At 34.7% G+C, this 27,500-nt stretch overlaps 2 protein-coding genes and 1 long non-coding RNA gene across 3 annotated transcripts in view; 1 reads left to right on the top strand and 2 right to left on the bottom strand.

Annotated features, from left to right (window-relative positions):
- Positions 1-3,007, top strand: part of LOC106868545 (interleukin 17-like protein) — a 3,654-nt gene extending 647 nt beyond the window's left edge. Inside the window, exon 2 of the mRNA XM_014913851.3 lies at positions 950-3,007. Within this exon, the coding sequence (XP_014769337.1) occupies positions 950-1,477 (528 nt within the window). The 3' untranslated portion in view covers positions 1,478-3,007. The remainder of the gene's footprint in view (positions 1-949) is intronic.
- Positions 3,008-3,563: 556 nt separating this feature from the next.
- On the bottom strand, positions 3,564-7,549 carry LOC128247068 (uncharacterized). The gene is made up of 2 exons (XR_008263511.1): positions 6,337-7,549; positions 3,564-4,334 (listed from the first exon to the last, which is right to left on the bottom strand). It is a non-coding gene; the product is annotated as an uncharacterized LOC128247068 (long non-coding RNA).
- Positions 7,550-20,495: 12,946 nt separating this feature from the next.
- Positions 20,496-27,500, bottom strand: part of LOC128247070 (uncharacterized) — a 9,119-nt gene continuing 2,114 nt past the window's right edge. Inside the window, exon 2 of the mRNA XM_052965863.2 lies at positions 20,496-21,916. Coding sequence (XP_052821823.1) covers positions 21,440-21,916 — 477 coding nt within the window. The 3' untranslated portion in view covers positions 20,496-21,439. The remainder of the gene's footprint in view (positions 21,917-27,500) is intronic.

Raw genomic sequence — 27,500 nt, forward strand, 5'->3', positions numbered from 1 at the left:
ATATATCCGTTAGACTTTTTAAGTTATAGTTTTTTGCACAAATAGACTTGCATACACATTGATATGTCATTCTTTTTCTTCAATTTTTCCCTATTGCTATTTAGATAGAAGCTTCTAAAATATATATATTTTGTTCGTTTTCTATATAAATATATATACGTCTGACTCTCTATGGCTTCTTTCTGTTAGTGAACCTGTTGTTTATATCTGTTAGACACACGTGTTTTTGTTTACATTATGTTTCGTCTCGATCTTTTATTATTTTTTAAATAGTCTTTCCTTACTGAATTTTATTTATAAATTTTTTTGATGATCTTTCTAAAAAATTCTTCACCCTGATGAGAATGACAATGCATGACTCTAATTATTATTATTATTATTATTATTATTATTATTATTATTATTATTATTATTATTATTGTTATTATTATTATTATTATTTTCTTTCTTTCTTAAATATTTGTATTGTATTTTGAAACGTGCGTATGCATTGAATTCAATTTTGTATTAAATTCAATTTTGATTTTAACATATTTTCTCCATTTTTATACTTGTTTATGGTATCTTTATACCTATAACGAATTTTTTCAATTATATATGTATAATATATTATATATGTATAATATACTGGTTGACCAATGCCTTGTAGGTGCATTTGGTAGACGGAAACTGTGTTGAAGCCCATTATGCATACATATATACATATATAATTGAAAAAATTCGTTATAGGTATAAAGATACCATAAACAAGTATAAAAATGGAGAAAATATGTTAAAATCAAAATTGAATTTAATACAATATTGAATTCAATGCATACGCATGTTTCAAAAGACAATACAAATATTTAAGAAAGAAAAAAAATAATAATAGGAGTTCATTAATATAATAATATTATAATAAATTGAAAGTGAAATACATCACTCGACTAACATATTTTCTTTCTTGCAGTTTCTCTTCAAGGTTGCAATATTCCTCTTCAACTTCACCTCGATTGTGTCATCAGCGGCAATTCCGACTCAGTGTGAAATACCCACCAGTCTGAAAGTCCAGTACGAGAGTCTGTCCAGTGCAGCCATTGGCAATAACTTTTTTCTACCAGCTGAAATGTCTCCAGCCGGAAGTAAACAATCACTGATCGACGGGAATAAAACTTGCCCAACATCTACTGCTTCTACAGATAGCATACGTGAACGCTCAACCTGTCCTTGGTACCTGAACATAACTCATGATTCAACAATTTTCCCTCCATCACGTACTGAAGTAGTGTGTCGCTGTACAAAGTGTTTAGACACTGACAACAGCAACCATCAATGTGTGATGGTATATACTCCAATGACTGTCCTGAAACGTACAGGTGAATGTGTTGATGGACTGTATGTGTATAAACCAAGTGTCATCCATGTAGCCACAGCCTGTGCGTGTGCACGGAAGGTTGATGTCATTAAGAAAGAAATTGAGCCGGAATATGAGACGTAACAAATGCTAAAATAATTAAATGTACACTGCATATCTCGCAACAGTTATTCATAATTTTATGAAACTTATGTACACCACTATGTGGTGATTAATGCATAGATGCATACATGCATACATACATTAGTATGTATGTGTGTGTATTTGTTTTAACATACACATTATAACATCGACATTTGCATATTTAAAACAAAAATCTTCTTGCAATTTTACTTAATCATCAGTAACTTATTTCATTATATCTGTACATATTAAATCATTCACAAAATCATTTACGAATTATTTAACCACACAAAAGGTTATGTCATCTTTTATTTAAACACACACACACACACGCACTGGTACGTTGACTCAGTCAGAAACACCCACGCACAATTTCACACACACCTATACAGACTTATGTGTATACTTCCTATTTTCATACTTGACGCCGATTAGTTAGCTGAAGCTAGAAATGACCGGACTTTTTCCTTACATTTAAGGATCAGAATGTGTCAATTGATGGAAAGATGTCTTCCCATTTGAAAGGAAATGAAAAAAAAAAAAAGACACGATGAGGTAGAAAACCTTTATTAAATACATAAATCTATTGAATTTTATGATTTCATGATGATATTATCACATTAGTTTGATACTTTGAATGAAATTTATCCTTACAAAATAAAAATAAAACATTACAGAAATTCAAATCATTCATCTCAATGTCTTAGCACACATTTGCGACACAGAGGTTATTTACAAACCTATACATTTCTCTGGTTCTGCTTCGGCATTTCGTTTTCACACATGTATGTCTGACTTTATTTCTAGAGGTGGCTGTTTCCTCAATAAGGCGTTTGATAGTACATGAACAGACGTGAGGTGAATCACCATGAAGTTCTTCAACAACTTTTTTTGAATATATTCCCTTTGGACTAGCGACTGAGTTGCAAACACTTGTGTATGTTACCCACATATCTATAAGAGCAACATCTCAAATATATTTTTTTTTAAACCGTGCATTGGCCATAATCTACTGTTTGCTTTGACTGAATGAAGCCGTGCCATTTGGTCAAGCTAGATTACGCCTACCTTAGTTTTGCTATAAAAAATGTATGGTGTCAAATTTCTTCTGGGGGTTATTCTCAGAAGAAACTTCTACAGGTTGATGTATGGTACTGAAAACAAAACAAAATTTGATTTTTCGCACTGATATAATGTGTGAAAGTAGGCTTTGTGGATTTCAAAACCACAGTACCATGGAATGGTTTCACCTGTTTTATTGCTTCCAGTAGAATTGTTCCGACTAAACTGCAGTTTTGCTTTGCGAGCTGTAAAGGCTTTGCAATTACTGAATATCCAAAACGTTGTCACATGTATTTATAAACAAAAGAAAGTGCAATGTTCAAAAGTTGACAATACGTTAATTGACGCGTGTGGTCCTTGCACCATTATGTGCTTTATTATTTTTACAGTTGGTGCAGACAACCTATAATTATAGAATCTCGTGAATTCCACTTTCTTTCTCTTTCTCTTACATATATATATATATATATATATATATATATGTATATATATATATATATATATATATATATATATATATTTCTGATTCGATGTGAGGAAGCAATACTAAACAGGTGAAACGCTGACGTCACTGTATGGACAGAATTTGGTTTTTCGATTTAAAAGTATGACATTATAAAAACGTGTGTGCTTCATTTACACAATTGTGATATAAATTGCCACTTTCTCTGTAAAGTGATCTGTAATATAATTAGTTGATCTCACATATATACACCCGCTCACACCCGTACACACATACTCATACACACACGCACACATACAAAATCCAATCCCCCAAAACACAGAAACGCTCACTGATTCGTATTTATTATATAAAACACTGTATATATGTATATTAGTTTATATACACACTTATGTAACATATAAATTCTTGATTAAATATATCTTTATGCTATGTATATTTTTATACTATATGTGTTTCCCTGGATGGAAATAGATATGCATTCATTTGTATTACCCATTAATATTTTAATTTTTTTCTTTTATATTGTAATAAAACCACGTTTGAAAAAAAACTCGCCTGTTTTACTTTCAATTCTTACACTTTTATTTCTTACGTTAGCTTCCGTCTTACATTAGCCTCCTTTGATGTATGTATGCTATGCCGCGTCATTGTAATTATTCACGACGAAACATAATTACCGCAGCTCTAGTTATTGATCATGTTAATGGATATATTGTGATCAATTTGATATGCCTTTATTTACATCCAATAATTTCTCTCCATTTTGAACATGTGTCAACAAAAAATTTCAAACAGTTGTAAATTTCTGATATTAGCATGACCCATCGGCACATGTGGCTTTAATTTCAGCAGGCCATGTGTGAGCTGGTGTTTGCTAGAGTATATCTTACATTTGCATTGTAATCTAAACACAATATTCGAATTTGAAAACATTGCTTGTTGTTGTTCCGCAACAGTGTACAACATAATTCCAGATATTATCATTATCGATAGTAAATAGTTTGGAGAAACAATGCATTCTGCGTTGCACGGTGATGCTGCTTTCAAATTCTATCGTATATTTTAATGATACTGGAATTTAAACTGTAGAATTGTTGCTTTAATTCTCACTGTATATGCTTTTTAATATATCAGATAGAATATTAATTCATGAGATGCACGCCGAACAGAGAGAATCCAAACAATAACGTATCCATACTGAATATATTTTGAGAGATTCCAATGTGAATATCAGATCGATGGTGCTTTTCGCCATTTGAGATCACCTCACTTTAGACGTTTATTTATGGCACATGTGATTCACCGGTGGAGGTAGTAGAATTTCAAACTCTAGTATAAACGGAAATTTTTAAAATATAAATGAGATCATTACATAAAATGAGAAACACGCATATGAAGAAGGAAAATGCCAATTAAACAGCAATAAATGAAATCAATTACGCCAATCAGAAAGCAGTATAGATAATATGCGTCGATTAGATTGAAGCAAAATGGTTTGGAAAATGGAAAAATCTTCTACGTTTCGAGCCTACGCTCTTTAACAGAAAGGAATAATAGAAAATAAACAGAGAGAGAAAGAGAGAGAGAGAGAGAGAGAGAGAGAGAGAGAGAGAGAGAGAGAGAGAGAGAGAGAGAGAGAGAGAGAGAGAGAGAGAGAGAGAGAGAGAGAGAGAGAGAGAGAGAGAGAGAGAGAGAGAGAGTGAAAAAAAATTTGCCGATTTCAGCAGTCCAGTATTCCGAAAAATAATATATATATATATATATATATATATATATATATATATATATATATATATATAAAATTCAGATGAGTGGTACAACAAGGCACCGATATTTACGGGACAATAGCAATCGATATAAATACGACGCTATTGTATAGCTTCACTGCGTATATACTGGCAAAAATGCGTGTGTGCAACAAACATGAAAAACTTGTCTTACCTTAGGAAGAACATTCGAAAATGGACAACCTAGAATAAGGATAATGCAGTGGTGAAACGTATTTGAAGAGTCTGAAACCTAGGTACTGCATTATCCTCATTCTGGGTTGTCCATTTTCGGATGTTCTTCCTAAGGTAAGACAAGTTTTTCATGTTTGTTGCACACACGCATTTTGCCAGTACATACGCAGTGAAGCTATACAATAGCGTCGTATTTATATCGATTTCTATTGTCCAGTAAATATCGGTGCCTTGTTGTACCACTCTTCTGAATTTTATATATACCCTTATAGGGCTATTTTTTGCTGGAAATTAATACATTTGTATTGAAATGTTTTTCATTATATATATATATATATATATATATATATATATAATCTGGTAATTATTCATATATTAATTAATATCGATTAATTATCAGGAGGCCAGCACATCTAAAGAATCAAAGAGATTCAGAAATATTTTCTGCAATCTCAGGGGATTAAGGTACATATGTCTTGCCCGCTCAAGTTTTGGTATGCTGCTATATTTCATGTTGAGAACAATTTAGGTCTTAATAGACACAAGAGATGATCTATTTCTAGCGCATTATATATATATATATATATATATATATATATAATTTAGATTCAAGGTGAATATGGTACTTAAGTTTAGGCACCAGAATTAAGTATGGTATTATCCAAACAATTCCAAAATAAGGTGATTAAAAATCAAAATAAGCAACAAGGATATTCAAGGTTAATATTTGCTTAGGTATGCCGAGACTAATAAACTGGTGTAGAACTCAATATGCTTATGGTCCAGAACACAATGTTAGATGAGTATAGAACGGTAATAAGAACAAAGAGATGACACCGGAAAAAAAAATAAAACGTAACGAAATGAACATCATTCGCGTACAGCTGTTTCTGTTATAAGATGTGGTAGACTCTTAGTTGAGTACCTCTATAGCATCCAATAGGTTCATCAGCCTTAAATATCAAGTGCACTTAATTAGGGAAAATTACTTCGGTGTATATATATATATATATATTTATATATATATATATATATATATATATATATATATATATATATATATATATATATATATATATATATATATATATATATATATATATATATATATATATATATAAAACTTACTTGGAAAAGGATGCGTGGCGTTCGATCATATAATAATATAAATAATATATAAATATATGCATATATCCATACATATATTTACATACCTACAACTATATGTATACATACATGCATATATGGGTACAGGGAATAAAAAAAAACGTTAAACACAATGAGAAACGAAAACGAACTTTTTTCGAACAACGAAAAAAAAAAAAGAAAAACAAAACAGAGAAACGAAACATGTAACATAAAGAGTATACCTCTTCGTCAGTTGTTCCTGTTCCATCTACTTCGCGTTTCGAAGGCAAGGACAATACGCGACTTCGTTGGAACAGTTCTTCCCACAAAGCAAATTAAATAAATTTGAATTATTTGCGGAGGGTGAGAGTGTTAACAGGAATAGGACAGTGAGAACAAGACAATAAAAACAATAAAAAAAAGACAGTGACAACAAGACAGTGAAAACAAATGGTGAGGGCTGTTGAGCCAAGACGATAGAAAAATTGTTATAAACGCTAAGTAGAAGTGCCATGATAGAAGAGACAGACAAAACACGTCTGTTCTTTAGGAAGGTAGCGGGCAGAAAGAGAAAACTCCTTTCGTCACGTCTAAACGACGATAGAGTCAAGGAGAAAGAGGAGGAGTGAGAGAGAGAAACAGAAACAATGACTCTTCTACTATCTGTCCTTGTGTAGTTCCATCCTCTCCCTCTTTCTCTCTCTCTCTCTCTCACACACACACACACACTGTGTATATATATATATATATATATATATATATATATATAAGGTGAAGTATATTTGCTACTTAAATGTGGCTGACTCCTAAGAGTGGGTGTTACTGTTGCTTTTAACCCAGAAAAACTTCTCCAGCTGGCTATCGACACACATCTGTGTCCTGTCTATATTTGCAAAGGGAAGTTATCTTTCCCATCTTGGAGATGTTCTCCTTGGGCTAAAAACAACAGTAACATCCACCCTTAGGGGTCAGCCACATTTAAGTGGCAAATATACTTCACTTTGTCGTGCAGTTACTGTTAATACCTCGTTCAGAGATTTAACATTGCTATATATATATATAACATATATGCATTTTCGATCAAATCTCATATGTGTCAATATGGGATCCCTTGACGACAATGTAAATTTCATTGGATTAACGTATCTTGGCCCGACAAGTAGCTAGCGGATTACCCCTCGTTTGAACTATTGCTACTTCCGTGGTTTCTCTTACCTATGAAACATATACAGCCTGGATTTTATCTACTCCATTTCCGAATTTTGAATTTCTCTTCGCATATACAGCAAACCCAGCTTCTAACTGAAACGATTTTTTCAGCTTATCGAACTTCAATTTGGGGAAAATGTACACCCTTCTGCGTCAATAAACCACTATTCTTCCTGGAAACTGTTTTTGATACCTTCTACAGAATGTTTGAAACTTACCGACATCCTGCACCTTGATTCTTGAATGTTACCATTACATTTATATATTTATATATACATATATATATATATATATATATATATATATATATATATATATATATATATATATATATATATATATATATTTATATATATATATATATTTATATATATATATATATATATATTTATATATATATATATATATATATTTATATATATATATATATATATATTTATATATATATATATATATATATATATTTATATATATATATATATATATATATTTATATATATATATATATATATATTTATATATATATATATATATATATTTATATATATATATATATATATATATATATATATATATATGTATACATAGATATATATAAATACATGTACACACACACACACACGCATATACACAGGTTGGCGCATAAATACAAAACAATGTGGAAAACTTAGTACTCGTATACCAAGATTAGAGTAATATGATTTCTTATTTAAACTACAAAATATTCTCAGAACTGTTGCTCAGAGTTTCACGTTCCCGTTCGTCGGAAAGTTATTATAAATACTGACTTTTAGATAATAATTGTGCAAGTAATACAATTTTGTTTGTTGTATAACAAATAATCCGACTGGTTAAATTTTCAAAAACGTAATGGTAAATATTTGGTTATGGATAGATATTTAAATTAATAGAAAGATGTGATGGATTGAAAAAATGCCTTACATTGGATAGGGAGGAATTTCAAAAATAAGTAATTACAAATTAGTAATGGGACTTGAAGAATAAAGTGATGGGTATTGAAAGATTGAAATAAATTAAATTGAAAGTTATATTATGCTTTTATAAATATACACACAAATGGCGTTATGTTATGTATGTTATGTTATGTACACACAGGTATAGCATTATATGCGTACGCACACAAACCCATCTGCATCCATATAAACATATATACGTGCGTGTGCAGGTGCGTGTGCAGGTGTGTGCGTGTGTGTGTGTGTCTGTGTGTGCGTCTGTGTTTGTCTCCCGCCACAGCTTGACAGCCGGCGTTGTTGTGTTTACGCCCCCGTAACTCGCGGTTCGGTTTATGGTGTCGATAGAATAAGTCCCAAGCTTAGAATAAACTACGTCCGACTAGAAATTCTTCAATGCAGCACCCCCATCATTGCCGAGTGTAATGACTGAAACAAGTAAAAGATAAAAGATAAAACATATAGTGAGAGAGAAATAAGAGAGAGAGAGACAGAGAGAAAGAGAGAGAGAGAGAGAGAAAAGAGGACTGAAGCAAAAACCACGTGAATAAAAAAAAAACCTGCTATGTGTATGACTGCGTGTTGTCGTATGGAGTGAGTGATTGAATGACACTCTACGAAGCCGATTCTGAAGCTTCCAAGAAACAAGATGATAAATTTCAATATTCATACCATCTGTTGTTGACATAAACTGCATAATTTTAAACCTATAGTTGATACGTTGTATTTCAAATGTTTTACTCGTGTGATACATTCTTTTTTCAGCAGTAGTTGAAGTCTTTTCTACTGAGTTAATCAGTTAAATATTGCCTTTTTTTTTATTCACCTACAAGCGCACGCTGTTTAAGCGAATATAGGTGTTATGTCTCAAGCTACTGCTATCTAGCACCTTCGGATGATCTGTGCACAAACGCTACACGACGTCTACTCAACTGTCAGTCGACCGTCAGTCCACTCATACCACGGTCAGACTACCTCTATTTATATGTCTTGGTCGAGCCTACTTCTTCGCTTGGGAGGGGGGGCGTCGACACAACAATAGGCATGTCTCTCTCTGCAATAATGTCTGCATAGGGGTTTGGCATTCTATCTGTCTTACCCTCCTCGAATGCATGCAAGGCTGTCCTCAAAGGGATTAAAAGTTGAAAAACGTGACACATATGGCAATGAGCACTGAATAGAATTTCCCTTGCTACTTCAGTGGTGTGCAGCGATACGGAGGAATTTTAATCTTTTCTCCTTGTGCGCTATCTTATATTGGCCTAGTCAGCCACTGAAGCAGACAAGGGGATCTCCGTTCCTTTCATCTTCTTTTGAGAAGTCAAGATAAGATGATAATGATTTTGTTTCCAAGCTTCAGTATTTTGTGTTCAGATATCATAAGTTTTATTAAATAAGGTGATTCAGATTTAAATGGCGATAGTATTTATAAGGTTAAAGAAAATAACTGTTGATAACGTTAGAGCTAGTTCGATAATTTATAAAATATCGAATTATTACAAAATATATGTTTATCAAAGAAGCTTAGAGCATATGTACCTATAGACGTGCGCTTGTCTTTGTATCCGTAAATTAACACTACACTGTGTTCTGCTTAGACTTACAACGTTTATAAAAAAATGTATTGCTTTATATGGAGTTCACACTTTGATAGTTGCTCAGGATTACGACTCATACTCGCTGTCATTTCTCCCTTTATGATATTGACATCCTCAGCACACTCACGCGCACACATTCGTGTGCACACAGACACATGCACATACGCACACACTCTCGTACACAAAATGAGAAAGAGAGAGAGAGAGAGAGAGAGAGAGAGAGAGAGAGAGAGAGAGGGAGAGAGAGAAAGGGAGAGAGATAGGCAGAACGTGAGAAGCTACAGCTACATCAATCACCCTTGGGTTATGTGCATACAATCCCTCAACATATTTTGGTGATTGTTGCCAGGATCCAGATAGTCTTCACAGCGACACAATACTTCAATATATGATAGAGGGAAAACTGACTCGTGAGTAGTAGTCAGTTTAATAGTACAGGTTGAAAGTTCGTGGATAATAGCAGCAGAAAGAAACAGTAGATTTTGGGCAAGGTTTATTTCCATTGGTCAGTGTGATGGCTGGTCACTGTCGGCTGAAGCTATTTTAGACAGAAGAAATTACCTGAATCCAATGTTTATGTTCTGGACAAGCTCTTGTATTGGATATTCAGGTGGATTGATTTTTTTTACCATGGGTGGTAGCTGCCACGAAGAAAAGCAATTAAAACATAATCAAAGCAGAAATTTACAATGTAGGAAAGAACCAGGTAGAAAATACATTTTATCTTTTCATCAAGTACTTTCAATACATTTAACCGAAATACTTATGGTAAAATGCATTTAATAGCTTAGCAAATGTTAAATTAATGGCATACTTTAGACATGAATAGCAATTTATGTGAAAAAATATGTCACAAGCATTAATTGCAAAATTGTGAATGAGAGACATATAGTCATATATCGTTATGTTACTTAAATGACAAGACTGAAAAATAAACAAAACAATAGTCGATATAAGTGTGTCAGGCAACAGGGAAAGAAAGCGAAAGAACCAAAAAGAATAAAAAACAGCAACAACAACAGACGAGTAATAAAGAAAAGAGGAGTGAGAACTGTCAGATATATGCATAAGTTTGTAAAGAAACAAACGTATGTTGAAAAAATGTTCCTAGTGAACTTAGAAATCTATAACCGAGGGTTTACAATACACTGTAGAGATTATATGTTTTAAAGAGTACGTTACAATTCAACGGTGGAGGCGCAATGGCCCAGTGGTTAGGGCAGTGGACTCGCGGTCATAGGATCGCGGTTTCGATTCCCAGACCGGGTGTTGTGAGTGTTTATTGAGCGAAAACACCTAAAGCTCCACGAAGCTCCGGCAGGGGATGGTGGCGAACCCTGCTGTACTCTTTCACCACAACTTTCTCTTACTCTTACTTCCTGTTTCTGTTGTGCCTGTAATTGAAAGGGTCAGCCTTGTCACACTGTGTCACGATGAATATCCCCGAGAACTACGTTAAGGGTACACGTGTCTGTGGAGTGCTCAGCCACTTGCACGTTAATTTCACGAGCAGGCGGTTCCGTTGATCGGATCAACTAGAACCCTAGACGTCGTAAGCGACGGATTGCCAACAACAACAATTCAACGGTGAATGAATGATCGGTGAGAGCTGAGCTACGACTCGTTGAATGAACAGAAGTCGCCGAAGTGTCATTCAGAAAAAAGAAAAAAAATTGCAGATAAGATACAATTTTCAAACCGTCACATTTGCCAAGTTTCAAGGAGCTGCGAAGATCACTATAAAGTTCTTGACTTCTTTGGTGTCCCTACCCAAGTGTCACCGAGGCATGACCATTTGATGGTCTCTCACTCTCATGACTACTTCCAATGCAGAGAATAATTTTTTACTAAGTTTTTAGATTTTCATGTAAAGATAATTTTTTATCATTTAAATAATGCTAGTTGAAGGCAATATTTCTTGACAATAAAATAAACAAAATATCACTTAACAGAACAATTCTTGCACTGTCCTACGCATATATCCGAAGGATCCTCACTTGCGGAAATAAATTAGTGTCATAAAAATAAAAGAGACAAATGAATAACTAGATTCATAATACATATTCTTTTTTTCTTTTTAAATTCTTTCAGACATTTGACTGCTGCCATGCTGGAGCTCCTCCTCTAATTGAGCAAATCGACCCCAAGACTGATTCTTTGAATGCCTAGTACTTATTCTATCGGTCTCTATCGCCGAACCGCTAAGTTACGGGGACATAAGCACACAAACATCGCTTGTTAAGTGATGGTGGGGGACAACACAGTCACTAAAGCATACACACACACGCAAACACACACACACACACACACACACACACACACACACACACATGCAAACATACATAGACACACACAACGGGCTTCTTTTTAGTTTCTGTCTACGAAATCCACTCACAAGGCTTTAATCGGCCCGAGACTATAGTAGAAAACACCTGTCTAAGATGCCACGTAGTGGAACTGTACCCGGAACCATGTGGTTGGGAAGCAAGCTTCTTATCACACAGTCACATCTGCGCCTATTTTCAATAATTTTTTAATTCCTAATGTACCTATGTGGTATAGAGTGAAATGTCTTATAAATCATTTTGCATGTCAGATTGTATATTATATGCAACATGATTTTCTGATTTACAGTGTCTATAATGTTTTCCTACGTGTCACATATATTGGAGCATTTCGAAGGCAACATTGAACTTCATAACATTATAATATATCTTTCACGTTAATTTGATTCCGAACTCAACAACCTTAGCTATGTAATGAAATCAAAACAGACTCGTAATTGAATAAAATTCGAGGCTTATGTCTTAAACAATTACCATGATTAAGGGATAAAATCGAACACATTGTTTGTCGAAATCTTGAATATGATAAATCCAAGAAATTAAATTCTATAAATTTATAACAGAATAAAAAGGACATTTATAAAGTATGAATTGCCACAGGTTTTGGTATTTTATGCTAATTGCAATACGATTTATAGCAAAATAAGAATTTTAAATGAAGGCGATTGGTCAATTTGATGTAGACGCCTTTGATGAGAATCCAATAAGATTCGAAAATCGATTAACGTTGTACATCATTTTTCAATCCTCCGACTAATAGCTAAACCAGCCATGTTTATATATCTAGTATATAGGTCAGACACACACACACGCATACATATATACATACATACATACATACATACATACATACATGCATACATACAAACATACAAACATACATACATATATACAAACATACATACATACATACATACATACACACATACATGCATACATACGTACATACATACATACATACATACATACATATGTCTATGGACAACTGCTTCGAAACCTCCAGCTTCTATATCCGACTATAAATTCATATTCATACCAATAATAATTGGAGCACTAGGATTTGTTAGTAAATGCTTAAAGGAGAATCTGGATAAACTGGGATTTTCTGAAAGAGAAGTCGGCCGGTTAATTCGTACATTAAAAGGGCAATCTGTGAGTGGAACAGTAAAAATATGCAAGACTTTTCTCAAGTTCCAAATGTGAATTTGTCTGTGTTAACTACATCCCAAAGATGGAGCCTTGTATCTTTGTTGGAAACCGGCTCCCTTTTCAGTGGAAGATTTATAATTAAAAAAAAATAATAAAAGAGACATACACACGTATTCATGCAGTCATACATTTGTGCATTTATGTGCGGATGCACTTGTGCTAGAAACCATAGTTTTGAGAGAAATAAAGGAATGAAAACTTTCTTTCCAGACATTTGATATGCGGAAAGGCGATTATCCTGACGGACTATTCCACGGTTTTTTGACAGCACTTCAGCGAAAACATACCTTGTTTTCGTTCGTAATGAAGATCATAAATTATTAATAAGCATGTATGTATGTATGTATGTATGTATGTATGTATGTATGTATGAGTGGAGGCGCAATGGCCCAGTAGTTAGGGCAGCGGACTCGCGGTCATAGGATCGCTGTTTCGATTCCCAGACCGGGCGTTGTGAGTGTTTATTGAGCGAAAACACCTAAAGCTCCACGAGGCTCCGGCAGGAGATGGTGGCAAACCCTGCTGTACTCTTTCACCAAAACTTTCTCTCGCTCTTTCTTCCTGTTTCTGTTGTGCCTGTAATTCAAAGGGTCAGCCTTGTCACACTGTGTCACGCTGAATATGCCCGAGAACTAAGTTAAGAGTACACGTGTCTGTGGATTGCTCAGCCAGTTACACTTTAATTTCACGAGCAGTCTGTTCCGTTGATCGGATCAACTCGAACCCTCGACGTGGTAAGCGACGGAGTTCCAACACACATGTATGTATGTATGTATGTATGTATGTATGCACACACATATACATATAGGTAGTTCGTGGTTATTTAGTTGGTAACTTCTCAGCATGTACCTGGCAAACGGTTTCCATTATAGGCATATTAATAATTTAATGCCCCAACTTAATCATCCTGTCAAAAGATTAAGGACGATCGTTTAAAGATATCAGATACTCTGCAAATCTTATTTCATAGTAATAGTAGTTACAACTGTCAAGCCCCCAAGAAATATAATGAAAGAAAATCAGTGGACAATAACAGTCCCATTGCATGCAACGATTCTTCAGTAGCATGGTAATTTACATGCTGAACGAATTATGAATAAATTATCATGCTGTTTAAACATATGTAGCGTGTATTGCATTCATCTTTTATTACACACACAAAGACACACACACATTCACTCATATGTATATATATAAATATATATATATATATATATATATATATATATATATATATATATATATATATATATATATATATATATATATATATATATATATATATATATATATATATATATTGTTTTAAAGATGAAAAAAAATTGAAATTGTGGAGTTACTAATTGTTTATTCTTAACAGCAAATTGGTCATCTTTACTTGCAGTTGTTTCTATTTATACTCAATAAACATTAAATTTCCATTTATGCGACACGAGCATAATATCATTAGAGGATAGAAAAAAACAAAAAAGAAATAGATGTACACTTGGATGCTCTATGTGTGTTTGGGAATTCAATTTTAGCAAACTGAATGTTATGGTTTATGATTTGTATTGTTGTATGCTCTGGCGAGGGGTTTACAGGCTGATGAGATATAAATAAATAGAATAGAGATGATAGACGAAAGTTAAATACAAATAAGGTAAATTTATAGTTGCTAAAACAATGAAATATTCATGTATAAATAAAGAATGAAATATTCATTTATGCACATATTGAACGATAAATTATTCATTAAGTACATACATTGTTGATTATTAAAATATCTACATACATTATTTACATTATTTACATTTCACGGATATTTGTTCTCATCTTGTTTGTTGTTAACACGACGTTTCGGCTGATATACCCTCCAGCCTTCATCAGGTGTCTTGGGGAAATTTCGAACTTGGGTGACATTGCTGTTTTTGTGATCACGTGTATGCTGTAGTCTGCAGTTTTGTCATACACAGGAAGTTGGAACAAAAAGACAACGGGAAATTTTGTATTAAATTTGGGAAGCCTGCCACAGAGATATTGAGCATGGTTCGGCAATGATACGGCGACAAGGTAATGAGTTGTACCCAATGTTTCAAGTGTCGCAGGCGCTTCAAAAGAGGAAGAACATCCCTGGAAAATGAGGAGCGATCTGGAAGACTTGCCACGAGTGTCACTCCCGGAAATGTGGAGAAAATTAATCAAACTGTGTATGAGAATGGTTAGAGGACAATCAACGACATTACTGATGTTGTTGTTCTGTCGTATGGGTCCGTGCAGGTAATCCTAACGTCTGAACTGAACAAGCAGCGTGTAGCTGCCAAGCTTGTCTCCCGCCTGCTGACCACTAAGCCGAAAGAACACCGCATCGATGTCTCTTAAGATGTCCGCCAGCGTGTCACTTATGACCCATCCTTTATGTTGATGATCATTACCGGTGACGAGAGTTGAGTTCTGAGACGGAGAAAGCACGACGGAAGAAAGCACGACAGAACCTTAGATTAATTAATAGTCTGCTCATTGTTTTCTTCGACATCTGCTATATTGTGCATCGAGAATTCGTCCTCCAGAGCCAGACCGTCAATCGAAAGTTCTGCTGGGACGTTTTGAAGCTTTTGAGAGATATCATAGATATCAAAACCTCTAAAATCCTGACAACAACTAGGAACTTCCATAGAAACAGTGATGTTGACAGGCTCTACCTTAGAAGAAATGAAGTTGGTATAGACCTGAGATCAGTGCAGATGGCCTTCAAATGCCGAATGGTATCACTCAGGCAGTACCTGCTGAACAACAGCAGCAAAAAGTCCTGAAAATTGAAGTGAACAACATTGTACGAGTTGGCAGTGAACTCCTCAAGAAACACTCTCTTCCTGGGCTCTCTTACCTCAGAGAAGACCTGGATGGAAAGCACTCAGCATACAAAACAAAAAAGGCTATGAATAGGTATGTTGCCCGGAAGCTTGAAGAAGACAGTAGAATTGACACTGGACACGTGACCATTTCATCATATCACACTTTGAAGGCTATGCGCTTGCAACCTTGGAACAGGAGATTGCCACAAAGCACCTGGTGAACAATAAAGACAGTGATGCTCTTGTAATCCCAAAGTGAAACCGCATGTGTAGTATATGTCATGTTTCTGTGGAAGACATTACGTATGTGATTAGCAGCTGTCCTAAAACATCGTCATGGTGCTACCTCCCTCTGTGGCACGATGTCCTGAAATAAACTTCGAAAATCTATCTGTTGTGGAATACATTCATAAACACCAACTCAAGCAATACTGGTGGAATATTGCCATCAAAGCTTCTGTTAAATGTGAGTATAACACGTCGGATATTACCGTTTGGGAAAGAGGGCCAAGGTATGTACCATCCTAGAGGATAGCTTCCCTGCAGAAGTAAACATCTCTTTGAAAATCAAAGAAAAAGAAGATATCTATGGACAACTGTTTCGAAACCTCCAGATTATGAATTCATAATCTTACAAATAATAATTGGAGCACTAGGTTTTGTTCGTAAATGCTTAAAGGAGAATCTTGGTAAACTGGAATTTTCTGAAAGACAAATTGACCGTCTGATTCGTACATTACAAGTGCAATCTGTGAGTGGAACAATAAAAATATGCAAGACTTTTCTCAAGTTTCGAATGTGAATTTGTCTATGTTAACTACATCTCAAAGATGGAGCTTTGTATCTTTGTTAGAAACCGGCTCTCTCCTCACTAGAAGACTCCTAATAATTAAAATATAGAAGAGACATATATACATATACACACGCACGCATACATGCATACATACATAACAAATAGCTACATACTAGGGTCTGAAACTGCAAGAGATAATAATGTAATCCATAATTTTTTGTGGTTGACCTTAAGATTTATACTAAAAATGTCGAGAGTCCCAGATGAACCTTCCCAGCAGCAGGAGGTGCAAATGAAGATAGTGACATCAAACTCCCTTATTCACTAAATGCCACATATCAGAGGAGGCTCTCAATAATAACAGTGTATCATGACGGCGGTGCCTCAGCATGGCCGCAGCTTTGAGCTGAAACTGATGCCAAAAACAACTGCAATTTATAGCATCTTCTCTCTGACATAGGAATGGAATTTAACCAGAAGAAGTGTTCTTGTTTAATTGTTGAACGGAGAAAATCAGTCTCCCAGACTCAAAGCCTGTGCATTAATGGTCCCACAACCTGCCCTGCCTCACACAAAGAATGCTCCAAGTAACTTGGAATTGATGAAGATAATGTGAATAAAGACAGAGTGACCTAAGAATATTACACCAGGATTAGAAAAATATGGCAGTCCGTACTCTTCTCTTACAAGACAATATCCAACAATGAATTTACAGTACCAGTGCTGATTCCAACATTTGGGATACTTGATTGTTCAGGAAAAAAAGTTCACTCCATAGACATTAAAACCTGCATGATTCTAACGCCAACTGGTAATGTCCACGAAAATAATGATATCGACAGGCTCTACCTAAGAAGAAATAAAGGAGGTAGGGACTTGAGATTAGCGCAGACAGCCTTCGAATGTCGCATAGTGTCTTTCAGATAACAATTGCTAAACAACAAAAGCAAAAATGAATACATAAACTTAGTGCTGAAAATGAAGGAAACAAGACTCTACGCACTGAAAATGAGTTCCACAGGAAGTTTTTTTTTGGGGGGGGAGGGGCTGACGATGTCCCATATAACCCCAAATTAACCGGACGAATTTACTTTCAGACCTGGAAGGGAAACGCTCAGCATACAAAAAAAAGGAAAAAAAATAATCATGCATGGGTATGTTACCTGTAGACATGAAGAAGATCGTAACACTGACATGAAGCGAAGCCTCTCGTGAACTCGTGACCGCTACATCACATCACACTTCGAAGGCTATGTATTTTCAATCTAAGAACAGCAGATTTCTACTAAATATCTAATCAACAGAAGAGAAAGTGAAGCACTTGGAGTTCCAAGACGCAACCGTAAATATAAACTATGTCATATTGCTGTGGAAGACATGACACATGTGAGTAGCAGTTGCCCCAAATTGTCATGAAAGTTCTATGTCCCCATGCGACATGACATTATCGCAAAAAACAATATACAATGCCATTCGGAAAAAGAAAACTGTCCTGGACTAGATATAGAGAATCTCGCTGTTATTGAATACGTATACAAATAACAGCGCAAGGAATACTGGTGGAAAATTCCCATCTGTCAAGTGTAAGCGTAACATGCCGGATATTGCTGTTAGGGAGAGCATGTACCGTCACAGAGGTCAGCTGTCCTGCTGACGTGTCTATCTCTTTCAAGATCAAAGAAAAAGAGGATTATAATGGACAACTGCTTCGAAACCCCCAGTTTCTGTAGCCGGATTGCAAATTTATATTTATACCACTAATAACTGGAGCCAAGTGCCCCATTTTGTAAGTAAATGCCTAACTGCCAGATAGATAAGCTTGGATTTTCAGAAAAAAGAAATCAGCCAGCTGATTCGCACATTACAAATACAATCTGTCAGCGGACATTGTTTTCGTTATCTACATCCCAAAGATGGAACATTGTATATTCGTTAGAAATCAGCTCCTTCTTCAGAGGAAGAATTTAAATGATTAAATATAGAAGAGACATACATACATACATACATACATACATACATACATACATACGTACATACAAATATACATACAAATATACGTGCATACATACATACATATATACATACACAAATACGCGTACACCCACATGCATTCACAAGGACACACGTATGTATATATAAATGGATATATAGAAGGATGTGTATTTTCATTATTACCACTTCCGGAAGACCTAGTTGGAAATATGCTTTTCTCTACACGATGAGTATTCTTGCAAGAAAAATTACTCACTTCCATCAGTCTTCTTTGACAAAATACATGGTTCACTAGCGTAACAGGCCCTGAAATACCAGTGTTTCAACACGAATCTGCTTTTTCAGTCAGATATGTCCCCTAGAATTTTAAGAGTAAGCAAGAATGAAAATTCTCATTTATAGAATTCAACAAACAACGAATTTGTCGATGCGTACTAAGACCCAACAAACTAGAATCATATTGTTATGAGTACGAAAACAAAATCGCAAGAATGAAAACATTAATCAATATATTCATTTGTAGCATGCTACGACAGAGTTATGCGTAAATGTAGTTCTCACTGTTGGATTACTTCCTTGGAGAATGGTTTGACAATGAATACAATAGAATCCAGTTTTCTGCATGATCGGTTTCATGAGAATATATTCGCACGAAATACATCATACCAAATTATTGATGTGTAACAAAAATTCATTTTTCCCTTATTTAGTATGTAGAACTCATTCTTCCAGTTCGTCACAAAGAGATGTTATATTTATCTATCTATCTTTCTATCTATCTATCTATCTATCTATCTATCTATCTATCTATCTATCTATCTATCTATCTATCTATCAATCAATCTATCTATTTATCTATATACACATATACATACACACAAGCACACACACAGATATATATGCATGTGTGTTTATATATTTGTATATGTACGTATGTATGAATGCATATACTCGTAATGGCTCTTAATATATGGATAAAAAATGTCACGCGTATAATTTTGGAATTTACGTACAATGAAGGAAATATAATGATTCTAATGGTTGAAAGATAAAAAACAGATTGTCAAAATTTCAATATTGACACCATCTATATTCTGACAGGATATAGTGTCGAATGTACAGTGGACAAATTTGAAGTAATGGTTGAGTATGATTTTAGAAACATTATTTGTACAAGCGAAACTCCTCACTTCAAGCAACAGGAACTTTCCTGAGTCCTCTAGTTAAATATTATTTACATATAGACCTGGAAATGCGTTGGTTTTAAGAAAATAAATATTTGCCTACATGTGCTAATTCTGCCTATATTTCATTACGTTCATGTAGCAATATTGTGTTAGAACAAGGTTTTAAATTATTTGCCCCTGTCATAAGTATAGACTTTCGAAATAATGTGGTCATGATTCAGGTAAAACTTCTGTAAATATGTTAAAAAGAACAACAGTTAATAGTAGGTATGATATGAAAATTTATTAACTATTGCATTATTTAAATATATTTTTATGTAACAATTTGAAATATGGTAGTGTATATATATATATATATATATATATATATATATATATATATATATATATATAAAATATATAGTTTTAGGGAAAATAACCAATTTTCAAGAACTCATCGATGAAAATCCACTATCACATATAGAAAAATTAATAATTAAAAGCACAATAAATGAGTATAATATAAAGTAAAGTAAATATCATAAGATAAATATAATAAAAAGATTACACGTGTTTCATAACCAATTTTCAAATAGAAAAGAAATTTAAATCGATTACCAATTTTCAAATATTGTGCTTTTAATTATTAATTTTTCTATATGTGATAGTGGATTTTCATCGATGAGTTCTTGAAAATTGGTTATTTTCCCTAAAACTATATATTTTATATATACTTTATCTATAAGGCTCAATTTAATTTTAATTTTTTATAAATTGATTTTAATTGAGTTTTTTACCTGTAATTTTGGATTTTGTCCCTAATATTATTATTATTATTATATATATATATATATATATATATATATATATATATATATATATATATACATATATATATATATATATATATATATATATATATATATATATATATATATAGGATTTGTGTATAGATTTGCATGTATACACACACACACGCACACACATACACACACACATACATATATATATATATACATATTTACATGTGTATGTGGAGATATGTGATGTAAGTGTCTCTGTGTGCGTGTAATTATGTGTGTGCATCTGAGTAAATTATGATAACCACATTGTGGTGTACTTATGCTTTCATAATATTTTCAATATCGTTAGCTTTACACGCCGTTAACAGTACGATAACAGAACGTTATGATGCCTAATAATTTCGCATCTTTTACTTTCTATTTACTTAATTGGCTTTCAATCCACATACACAGGATGTGGCTACATCAATTACTTTTGGTTTATACACATACTTCCCACGGGTACATTCCTGTGCACGTTTGAGGACAGTGATTTTAGAAAATATTGTCACACAATGGTGATCGGGGTCTAAACAGCTTTTATTTTGACATCTGATTTCAGTACGATTTTGAGGGAAAACCGTCTCGTCATAGATATTGACATGTTTCGAAGGGCATTTTGGATCTTCTAAGGTGCTAGAACCATTTTTAGATGGGTTATTTTTTTTCTGTCCGTTCAGTTGTATTTTCTTTTTTTCGTCAGGAATTACCTTAGGCGGGAGATAAAAGGTTTTGCCGACTACTGCATTGGTCAGTGCCTGGTATCGGTTTTTCAAGTTTTTTGGTACTTTACACTCTTTGGGTTGTGCTGCCAAAGATGCTATCCATATATAGTTGAAGAGAAAGATTGTGAGCTGAAGAATCTGTAAAATAGAAAATGTTTTAGTCAAGTGGTGTATTTTACTTTCAATGTGGGATACATCGATATAATAATTACTTTGACATATGTATTTAGTTTATGGGAAGCTATTTCTCAGGCGATCATGACAACATGTTGGATAAGTGATAAATAGCAAAGCCATATATTTTGAAAGCAAAAATATATTTAGAAATTTATGTCTTAAATGATAGCACTTAAAACAGTATTCGAGATACGTGTTTCAAGCAGGAGGAAAAGTTAGTGAGACAAAGGAATATGTAGGATAAAACATTAATATAACGATAATAATAATAATAATATTAATTATTATCATCATCATCACCACTATCATCATCATCATCATCATTATTATATCAATTTTTTGCCACAAGGGCAGCTTGGGGGGAGGTGGAGATGTGTCGATTAGATTGACACCAGTGTTCAACTGGTACTTATTTTATCGACCCCGAAAGGATGAACGACAAAGTCAACCTCGGCGGAATTTGAACTCAGAACATAGCGACAGACAAAATACCATTAAGTATTTCGCCCGGCAAGCTAACGATTCTGCCAGCTCACTGTCTTGATAATAATAATGATGATGATGATGATGATGATGATAAAATAATAATAATAATAATATGGACGATCTGAAGCTGTTTGCTAGAAATGACGAAGAGCTAGTACGGCTGTTAATAACTGTTAAAGAATTCAGTAATGACATCGAGATTGACTTTCGCCTTGAAAAGTGTGTTAAAGCAACTTTTGTAAGAGACAAGCTAAGGTAAACAGCTTCCATTAAATTAGATACCGATGCTACCATCAAGGAGCTTGACCCACAAGAAAATTACAGATACCTGGGGTATTTGTAGGAGATGGTATACAACATGCTACTACGAAGGAAAATAATTAAAAAAAAGACTATTGCAGGAGAATAAGGGTCATGCTAGAAACTGAACTCAACTCGAAAAATCGCATCGAAGTCACTAACACCCTGGCACTTCAAGTAGTCCAATGTAGTTTTAATATCATTAACTGGAATCTAATAGAACTCCAACGCCGGGACAGGTAGGCGAGAAAAAACTACTGTCCTTCACTCGTGTCAGACGCTGGGTGAGTCTCGGCAAGTGACTGTTAGAAACATGCAGATTAAAAGTAAAATAATAATAATAATAATAATAATAATAATAATAATAATAATAATAATAATAATAATAATAATAATAACAATAATAATAATAATAATCGTAAAAGCTGCCAACAAAAATCAACCACTTGTCAACCACATAGATGACCTCAAACTTTATGGTAAAGATGAATCCCAAGTCAGTTCCCTCGTTCATACAGTGTATATTTTCAGTGCTGATATCAGAATGGAGTTCGGACTGAAAAAGTGTGGTAGGTTAGTCTTGAGGAGAGGCAAAATAAAATGCATGGACAGGCTAGCGATACCGTCGGAGGATGTTATGAAGCAGATAGAAGAGACGGGTTATAAGTACTCGGGGATATTGTAAATGGATAAATTGATGGAGAAAGAAATGACAGAAGAATTTAAGGTAGAGTACTTGCGCAGACTGAGACTGATACCTAAGTCGAAATTAAATGGACGGAATAAGATCGAAGCTATCAACACCTGGGCGGTTTCACCACTTAGATATGGAGCAGGGGTAATCGCACGGACAGGAGACGAACTAAACAGCTTAGACAGAAAGACAAGGAAGTTGCTTACTAGATATGGGATACTCCACACAAAAAATGACGCAGAGAGACTGTATGTACCAAGAAAAAGAAGCATATAAAAATGCGACAGTTCCATTTCTATTAGAAGTAAGAAGGTCAGGTTTGTGTAGGATGGAGGATTGCAAAGATAACGAAACTGAAAATAGGTGGATAAAGAAGAGAATGCATGGACAATTTCATAGAGATGTTGAAGATAAGAAATCCAAAGAAAAAATGGCTATGGATGACTAAAAGTGATTAAAACCAGAAACGGAGGCTGTAATCTGTGTTGCCCAAGAAGCAAGCATTAAGAACCAATTACATCAAATACAGACTAGACAACACATCAGAAAGTAATAAGTACAGAATGTTTGAACGAAACGGTGAAACTGTGTGGCATATTACCAGTCAATGTACGCCACTAGCCCATAAAGAATATAAGAGAAGTCAAGACAACATAGCAAGGATTGTCCAATGGACACTTTGCAACAACTATGGACTTGACAGAGCAAAAACGTGGTATCATCGAAGGCATCATCGAAAATGATAATGTAAAGATCCTATGGGATTTTATGATTCAGTGCGACAAAGAAATAGACAATAGAAAACGAGACATAGTGTTAATTGAGAAATAAAGCAAACGATGCGGGATCACAGATATAGCATGCCCAGGTGACAAGGTGTGCGATAAGAAAGAAAGAAAAGTCGATAAATATGACAGGTTGGCTTGGGAAGTTAAGCAGTTATGATCGCTGAAAAAGATGGCCGTAGTACCATTAATTGTCGGAGTCCTGGGAACAGTGAGTAAAAATCTTGAAAAGTACATGGAACATATAGGGGCTGCATTAAGGGTGGAGCACTTGCAGAAAACAACACTGCTTGGAACTCCTCGAACACTTCGGATGGTGCTCGAAAAATAAGGTGTGTTACCTTAGTTCACTAGTAGTGAACAGGTAGTACCGTAGTACATCTCCAGCGTTAGAAGCTGTACAAAGACAATGAATAATAATAATAATAATAATAATAATAATAATAATAATAATAATAATAATAATAATAATAATAATAGTAATAATGCGGCCATGCTGGAGCATCGCATTTAGTTGAGCAAATCGACCCCAGGACTTATTCTTTGTAAGCCTAGTACTTATTCTATCGGTCTGTTTTGCCGAACTGCTAAGTTACGGGGACGTAAACACACAACCATCGGTTGGCAAGCGATGTTGGGGGGGACAAACACAGACACACAAATATATACACACATGTATATACGGGCTTGTTTTAGTTTCCGTCAACGAAATCCACTCACAAGGCTTTGGTAGGCCCGAGGCTATAGTAGAAGACACTTGCCCAAGGTGCCACGCATTGGAAATGAACCCGGAACCATGTGGTTGATAAGCAAGCTACTTAGCGCACAGCCACTCATGTATATATATGTATGTATGTATGTATGTATGTATGTATGTAAACGTCTAAAAACTCTGTGATGCAGCTAGTGTACTTCGTTCAGCCAGACTATTATATGTGCGGTCTCAACTATATGTCATTTTCTTTGATATCAAAGTAAATCATAGTCATATGTTATACACCTGCAGCACATTGATAACACGATAATTAAAATATTTTCGATCAAGCGTGACCAGCTCTTGATATTTTCCGTCCACTGCGTACTTTGCCTGCCTCTTGATCTACTGCTCTTTAGTCTTCCTTCCATGATAGTGTTTTCAAAACCTCTACTTCTTCGCATATGGCTACTATACTATATAACTTTTGCTTTATCACAATGTTAATGTCTTGTCGACTTTCACCTAGTTTTTGTAACACTCATTCATTCTCCTGATGATCCTTGTAAAAGGCTCGTAACATTCTCCTATACACCCCTTGCAAACGTATTGTTTTATGTTCTCTTCAAATGTATTGAATGTCCGTGCTTCGCAACCATGAATGCTTATTGGCCAAATAAGCCCTCACTCTAGCCTTAAAAAAAAAAGATATATAGTTGGCACACCGTCACTACTCCAGATGTTATTAAGCTTTTTTCATAAATGTTCTTGCGTTGGATAGCCGTCTCTTAATGTTTTTCTTAAAGAAATTTGGGCTTCAAGATACTTGTACAATTCAACCTGTTCGAGACTTCCACTACCCATTTTAATGTTAACATTTAATTTCTCTTTTCCAACTACCATGACTTTTGTTTCCTTATGGCTGAGATTAAGAGCTTACTTATTTGAAACCTTCTTCTACCCGATTTATGATTTCTTCGGCTTCAGTATTGGCAAGCATAAGCAGTATCGTTTGCATTGCTTAGATTAGGAATATGCAAACCATGTATTTTGATGCCACTGTCTTCCTGTGTTGCTTCTCGCATTAACCACTCAGAGTGACGTTGAACAAGAATGGAGAGAGAACTCCTTTCCCGTTTTTGAACTCTTCTGCGTTCTCGTTTACACGGATACAGGATTCTTGCTAAAAGTAGAGCTGCCTGATGAGCTTAATGAAGTGTTTCAGAATGCCGAGAATGGTTTCAAACATTCTAGGATGATGATGAAAAGTGCTTTACTTGCATGTGGTATCAGAGAAAGTGTCCGGTAGTTTTCGCACATAAGCTGCTCCCCACTTCGTTTATGAGTACATTATCTGCTGTGTACCAGTCCGACGGCCATTCTTCCACTCTGCAGATCTTACAGCATAGTTTGTGGAGTATCATTATGGAACTTTCTCCTCTACCCTTGATCAGTTAAATCGGTATTGCATCTAGATCTGACGTTTTTCTGTGTTTTATTAGTCGTTTCTTGAAGTCTTTCTACCTTGTTTCTTAATGTTCCAAGTTCTTTCTCATGCCCTTAATCTGTGTCAACCATGGCGACCTTCGGATCACTTTCGGAGAATTTCTTGATGCATTATGACCATTTTAGCTTTACCTGTTGTGCTTATCATTTGACATTGCCAGTCTTTGCAGTATATTCTTCATTGATTTTTCCAACCTGTTGAAAACAACCTTTCCACTTATTGCGTTTTGCTAGTTCTATATTCTCGCTCAAATTGGTTATGAATTTGTTTTTATCTTTCAGACATTATCGTTTAACTTCTTTGTAGATCTTTTTGTAAATATCAGCTTTGGTATCTCAGCATTATTTTGGAAGCTTTCACACCAATGACAATTTTAGTAACATTAGTTAACACAAATAAACATACATTATATGGAAGTAAAACACAAATTTCTACTCAATTGCAATTTCAGACGAATTTGAAATTCCCTTAAAGATACAAACATCAAAGCCAAACGGTTAACAGCAATGTTGTTCTTTAAATCCACAGCGTATGAAAGTATCTTGCATGTTGTCCAGCTATCTCGGGCGTTAGCACTGAGAGTAATATTCAGAAATATTGTGGCATTTACTTAAGGACTTCGAGACCTGTCACCACAAATCTCAAAGCAGTTTTGTTTCCTCAGAGAGAGAGAATGTGTGTGTGTGCGAGCGCGCAAATGTAAATGCGTGTGCGTGAGTGTCCATACACAAGCAATCATTTACAGACAAACACAAACATATGCGTACATACATAAATAATACCTAGCTACCTCCAACACAGCACACACACACTCGGCACACGCACTCACACCGCGCACACATACACACACACACACACACACACGCATCTTTTATCTTTTACTTGTTTAAGTCATTGGTCGCGGCCATGCAGGGGCACATTTTTTAAAAGTTTAGTCGAACAAATCGTTCACTGCACATGTTTTTTGAAGTCTGGTATTTATTCGATTGGTATCTTTTGCCAAGGTGTTAAACTACGACGACGTAAACAAACCAACAACAGTAGCCGATCGGCGGTGGGGATCTAATATAAAGACAAAA

This window comes from Octopus bimaculoides, chromosome 1 (genome assembly GCF_046866305.1).
Source record: "Octopus bimaculoides isolate indiv1 chromosome 1, ASM4686630v1, whole genome shotgun sequence".
Lineage (NCBI taxonomy): Eukaryota > Metazoa > Mollusca > Cephalopoda > Octopoda > Octopodidae > Octopus > Octopus bimaculoides.